The sequence below is a fragment of the Triticum dicoccoides genome, chromosome 3A, assembly GCF_002162155.2.
Source record: "Triticum dicoccoides isolate Atlit2015 ecotype Zavitan chromosome 3A, WEW_v2.0, whole genome shotgun sequence".
Taxonomy (NCBI): Eukaryota; Viridiplantae; Streptophyta; class Magnoliopsida; order Poales; family Poaceae; genus Triticum; species Triticum dicoccoides.
Genome location: NC_041384.1, coordinates 520,159,276 through 520,165,726, shown reverse-complemented (window position 1 = coordinate 520,165,726; position 6,451 = coordinate 520,159,276). Strand labels below are relative to the sequence as shown.

The 6,451-nt window shown below is 42.4% G+C and overlaps 1 protein-coding gene across 1 annotated transcript; it reads right to left on the bottom strand.

Annotated features, from left to right (window-relative positions):
• Window positions 1-678: 678 nt before the first annotated feature.
• LOC119268927 (probable peroxygenase 4) lies at window positions 679-3,750 on the bottom strand. The gene is made up of 6 exons (XM_037550648.1): window positions 3,640-3,750; window positions 3,417-3,530; window positions 2,841-2,926; window positions 2,661-2,755; window positions 1,417-1,539; window positions 679-1,243 (listed from the first exon to the last, which is right to left on the bottom strand). The coding sequence occupies exons 1-6, from the start codon at window positions 3,719-3,721 to the stop codon at window positions 1,093-1,095; spliced, it is 651 nt and encodes a 216-aa protein (XP_037406545.1). The 5' UTR covers window positions 3,722-3,750; the 3' UTR covers window positions 679-1,092.
• Window positions 3,751-6,451: the final 2,701 nt, after the last annotated feature.

Here is a 6,451-nt window from a genome sequence, read left to right as displayed (position 1 = left end):
TATAGTACACATCTCAAATTGGTTGGTTACCTAGAGCGACCTAAATTCCTAGTGTGGTCGGATTGCGCCTATTCCATCACTGGCATGTCCCCCCCCCCTCTCCCACATTACATCAAGTTCGTCACATATCACATCAAGAAGGGTTCCTCTTCTTCTCCTGCTTGGTAAATGACCTTCCATCATGTATACCTTATAAAATTATCCTTGTGTAGAAATTCAAGCCTATCACTTGCCAGCATGAATATTAGCCCCCACTCTACCCCGGTGGCGCCCTACAAATATAAGAGAAAATGCAGACTGGGACAACTTCAAAGCTCCTTATATGATTATTGCACCCATTTACTGAATTCCTTTGAAATTATTCTAAAAGAAATTATTGTCTAATTTATATGAGAAACTAAAATTTCTTCAAGAATGTTAGTGATGATGTTCAAAGACAATACAAATAACTCGTCAATACGTAGAGAAATATTATCATTGTCTAATTTATATGAGAAATTAAAATTTCTTCAAGGATCTTAGTGATGATGTTCAAAGGCAATAAAAATAACTCGTAAATACATAGAGAAATATTATCATCACAATATCACATGTAAGGAATATTTCAAACAGTAGTTGTGGTGAACTGGTGGACGAGGCTGGATAGGCGCCTAGGGCGTAATAATAACAAGGGGCACATTAGAGAGAACACACGGTAGGAAAATGTATTCAACTTGCCTGATCATATTCATCGACTCTGGGGGGCTTATAAAGCAAATTACAACTTGGAGGAAAAGAAAAAACTCTAGTTGAATTTGGAGATAGTAGGAAAACCTTCTTCGGGACGAACCTTTCCATATCCAAACACTTACTCTAAACTAATGCTTCCTCCATCCCAAAATAAATGTCTCAACTTTGTACTAATTTTACTATAAAGTAGTATTAAAGTTGAGACACTTATATTGAGACGGAGGGTGGGTATTAACTATGGTAATTAGAGATACAATATGTATTTCAAATTGGGTGGTTGCCTGCAATGACATGGTCTCCTAGTGTGGACGAATTGGGCCTTCTCCGTCGCTTGTATGTGGGTCCCACATTACATCAAGTTCATCATATATCACTTTGAGAAGGGTGCCATTTCTTCTCCAACTTGGTAAACACGCTTCCATCGTATATACCTCTAACACTGTCCTTGTGAAGAAATCCAAGCCAATCGCTTGCAAGCGTGAATAATAGCCCCCACTCTATCTCGGGTGGCGCCCTACAGAATATAAGAGAAAATGCAGACTCAGGCAACTTCAAAGAGTCTTAAGCGATCATTGTACCCTTTACTGAATTCCTAGTTATTCCGAAGGAAACTATAATCAAATTTATATGTGATATTCTACTTCGAGAATGCAATTTTCACAAACAATTGGTAGACTAAAAACTTACCATGATATCGGGTCTAGATCTCGTTTAGCAAAGAGCATCGCATGCATCTCTGCAAGTGTCAACGCATCTGGCCGGAGTATTGCATATGTTTTGAATAATTCCTCAAACTTTTGGGGAAGAAACCTGCAGCTTGTGATGTTAGAACATGTATGAACTTGAAATTTTCAAAACACACACAAAAACTTTAGCATTTCATCACTAGAGTAACATAATAAAAAGGGAAGTATATCATAAAACCAAATGACAAAAGCCAACTCATATTTTTTTGTTGACGATACCAACTCATGTATATCTAAGTAAGAAACTACAGTAGGTGTTACTTACTGAGAATGGCGTTTTGGAGGCCGAGCTCCATGGAGGCCTTTATTTTTTAAAAGGTCAAATTCAAACTTTTATGTTTCAAAAAATTCTGAAAAAAATATGCATGCATGTAAGGATGTAACCCACATGTGTGTAAAATTTCATGATGAAATACGTTGAAATGCGACCTGTACAAAAAAGACAAATTCATGGTCTGGGAGGATGAATAGTATCATGTGTTTTGCACAGCCCTCATGTCAATGGGTTTTGCCATGAAAATTTACACACATGTGTGTTATGCCTTCATGTATATCTGTACTTTTTCTCAGAATTTTTTGAAATGTAAAAATATAATTTTGATGAAATTTGAATTTTGAATCTGGAGGCCTCCAGTGAGCTCGGTCACCAAAGGCAATTTCCGTTGCTTATGCATGTCTATATATGTTTCTAAAAGAGTCCATGGCTATATAGAGGTATAATTCCTTTGATTTGTAATATAAGTAGCTTCAGGCATTGATGCATGTGGTCTCTAAAGCATCAATTTGACCATTGTTATTTTCTAAAAAAAATGTGTTGTTCCAAATAAAATAATTTACACCCCATAAAATGAGGAGGTCGATGCTGTGAGGAAAAGGGAGGGGTCGGGGTGGCAGCAGCTAGGGTTCCGCTTAGCCTCCCGCGAGGAACAATGCGAGCGGTCCATCTCCTTATTTTTGGGTTGACAGATGGTCATAAATATTGCAAATATATGTAATTTCATATGGTTTATGAGATGATGAACTTTTATAAAATTTGACTATAGTTAAACTCCATACATATTAGCAAAAACCAAAGAAATTCGAGCTGCCACCACTGTTTTCCCTTCAATTTTCAGCATGCGTGGGCTGATTTTACTAGATATGAAACCGGACATGCACTTAGGTAAAGCAAGTGATTTTAACTACCTTCCTTTAGGATCGTATACACCCGAATCACTTCCATGCATAGCTTTGTGGATATTCTCCACGTATATTGTCAAGTGAGGCAGTGGTGTGCCAGCCTGAATTGAATAAGACATCATAACACATCCGAATTAGTTATCTGCAGGCCCACATGTTTCTGTATGTGTAAGACAGATGGGCTACCGGGGTTGTTTGAGGAGCAAGGGCACCATGAATGGAGGCTGAGGCAGCAGTAGCAAATGCATACTCGCAACCGATTGCAACAAACCCTGCAACCTCAAAGATATGTTTAATATATACAAATAAAAAATAAATTATTATACGTAGGATTCCATGTGAAATTGTAGACAAGCTTTATCATTTGTTGCTACTCCGAAAGCTATCAGAAAATGGTCTTGCATGTAATTTTGGCATTTTGCTTGAGATCAATTAATCACTTTTGAACATTGGCAAAGTTACCTAACATATTGACTGATATTGTGGCAAAAGAAAAAAAGGGAAATGTTTCACTTAATTAAAAGAAATGTAATACAGTTAGTACAAAGAAGTTGTAAGCACACATAGCAAATCAATACTAGTATAATAAAAGGTGTATTATTCTTCACATGTACCTCAATCTAAAGTTAGAAGCTTCAGATGCATCATTTGAAAAAACAGTGCATATGCATGACATCTACTGAAGTAATAAGCTTGCCTAATTTCCTCACGAAAGGGGAAAAAATAACGATCTTGCCTAATTTGTTGGATAAGCACAGTCACCTTGGATGGTTTCCACAGGAGTGATGAAGCCATCCTTGTTGCGGTCGAAAAAGGAGACATGTTTCTGCAGTTCCGTCATGTTTGCAGGATCAAAGTGCGCGACGGCATGCCCCCTTACAAAGATAAACAGTAACAGCATGCATCAACTCCTGGAAGTTCTCATGGTAACTCGGTACGGAACAAATCTCGTTAGCTGCAGCCCGCAGGTGCATCGGGGACTTACAGTTCAAGCTAAAGATCCACAGAAGCAGAAGAGCTGGGAGCTTCAGAGAAGCCGCTGCCAACGATTGTCGATGACCGGCCATCGTTGCCTCAACGATGCTCGTGAGTGTACGGCTCTGAGATGCATCGCATGGCCCTGCTTAAATAGATCCGGGAAGAGCTGCCTGCCAACTTGCGGAGCGTGGAACACACCAGCGCCAAGACACCCCCGGAAGAAAACGAAACGGAGCTTGTCGAGCACTACAACGTGAATGGTCATGAGCGTCTGACGCTGGAATGCAGACGCAGACTACCAACTTGTAGTGCACCTTGGAATGTGGGCCTCGGGCCGGTTCGAGAAACCGGATTTTTTGTCAAAAAAAACCACTTGCCGAACACAATTGACAGAAAAGACCACCCCTATATCACATTGAAAAAACGGACCAGCTGGGTCGTGGCGACAGGCGCGGCAGCCGCCACGCCCAGCCCCTGCCGCCACATGCCCAGGCGGCAGGTGGCCTGCCACAGAATTCAGCAAACGGGACGGAAAGGAGGCTGTGCAAGTGGGCCCTGCCGCCTCCTGATGTGGCGGCAACACTGTGCAGGACTGTATACTTCTTTGGACTGCGGCTTCTCCACGCGAGATGCATCGTTGTGCACGCGCTGCATGCATGCATGCAAGAGGCAAGAGAGAGTGGTAATAATCAAGGGAGAGAGTACTATTTCTGGGCTACATGCATGCATCGCATTCGAGGGAATCCCATGCATGTACTACTAGTAACTACACCGGATTATTATTAGCTACAGTACTGTCGCCACACCAGGAGACGGCAGGGCCATCTGTACAGTGCTCTGTTCCGTCGCGCGTCCGCTGCGTTCGCAGAATCCTGTGGCAGACCACCAGCCGCCGGGGCCTGTGGCGGCAGGGGCTGCCGCCTCCGCGCATGGCGGCAGGCGCCATGTGTCGGCTGCCACGCCTGCCGCCACGACCCAGCTGGTTTGTTTTGGCAATATGACTCAGGGGTGATCTTTTCTGTCAATTACGTTCGATGTGTGGTCCTTTTAGACAAAAAATCGAGAAACCGAGGGTGCAAACAAAACTTCTGTAAATTGCACGCATTCTTGGTGTGAATGGTCATACTGTCTAAAGGTTACAGATTGGTTTCCAGGAGTCATGAGTGGCTCCATATTGCACACTCGGAATCTACGGTATGTGATCTGCTTTTACCAAAATCGGGAATACTGTTAATGCTATAATTGGCCGTGCTGATAAACTCAATTGCAATCTGAATCGACTGCATGTTAAGTCGCAAGAACCATTTTGACCATGAGCTATCGCTATTGCTAAAGCCCATCGTGGTGTTTCGTCCTGGGGGCGCAGCTAGCGGCGGCACGGGCGGAACTCTCTCTTCCATCGGTGCGAGAGCGCGCAGGATTCCGTGGGAGCGACGCCTTCTCCGCCGCGGCGTAGTGGGAAGATGCGTGGAGGCGGAGCTACCGGCGGCGCTCCGGCTGCCGATTGCCTCGCCCAGTCGCCATGATGGTCGCTGCATGGCGTGGCCGCGTGTGGGCGACGTGGTAGTGTTTTTTCCCTAGCGGAGATGTGGATTGATGTGAATTGGACGTGGGTTTTGTTGGATAGCCCACGCATCCCACATAAATTTGTCGCAATTCCACATGTGTCCAAGAACATGGTATTTTTAGGCGCGCGGCGGACATCTCACATCATGATACTCCGGTTCTGGACTAAATGTCTAATTCTGAAAGAAAGGAAAACTAAATGTCTGGTTTTTGTTTTGAGAGAGATAGATGTTTAGGCGCGCGGTGGACACTACTCAAAAAATGTTGAACATGATCTGGATAAACTCCGAGAGTGTTGTCTGTCCTGATCACACCACTGCCTAAGTCGGGTATGATCTTCTCAACAAAATATATCAAATACTTAAACATTACTATATAACTAATCTATGATGTTAATATATTTTTATATCAAGAGTGTATTATCTTCTAGTTGCATTGCACAAAATAACTAATCGGAATGAAGTACGCACAGATGACTTCTTCACCGCACTACTTATCAGATTTTAAGGTGAACCAATATCAATTGATAATTACTTGTGCATAACTAAGTTTGATTGCATTCAAGATTATCAGAATTGCGATTCTCTTGTACGATTCTACGACCTAACGATCCAAACTAACCACTCGGATTCTACAATTTTGGTTTGTAGAATATACATTTTTGTGATTCTGATTGTTAAGATTCTACAATTTGCGCTCCTACCATTGGAACTCTGATCCAATTCAAAATCACGATTCTAAGCACCTTGCTTGCATTTGATTTCAAATAAGTTGACCATGTTTTCCATATGTAGACCAACTTTAGTTGCACTACACAAAATGAACGGATGGTTAGTCGGAACTGTGCCAACTATTGGCCACACATTTCCGCACCCCAACCATTGCATTTGCATTGGATAGAATTATGAAGGGAATACTCAACCATAGCATTAAGATAATTTGGTCCCCATCATCTCATATGTATCAATCCCTACACTCAGCCAAGGTAATATCTGTCACTTCGACCGGCCTATGCATAATTTTCTCAACATACAACTAACCTTAAGATGTGATCCACATACTGAGCACTCATATGATGGGCATCAAAGGGCAACAACAAAATAAAACATGCAACTCAAGCCAACCACGATTACCAAATAACCATTGTACAAAAGGGATCTACTCAAACAAATAGAAGATGTTGATGAAGACGGTGGAGTTGATGGAGATGATGGCGGTGATGACGATTCCCCCGGCGACATGACGGCACCACC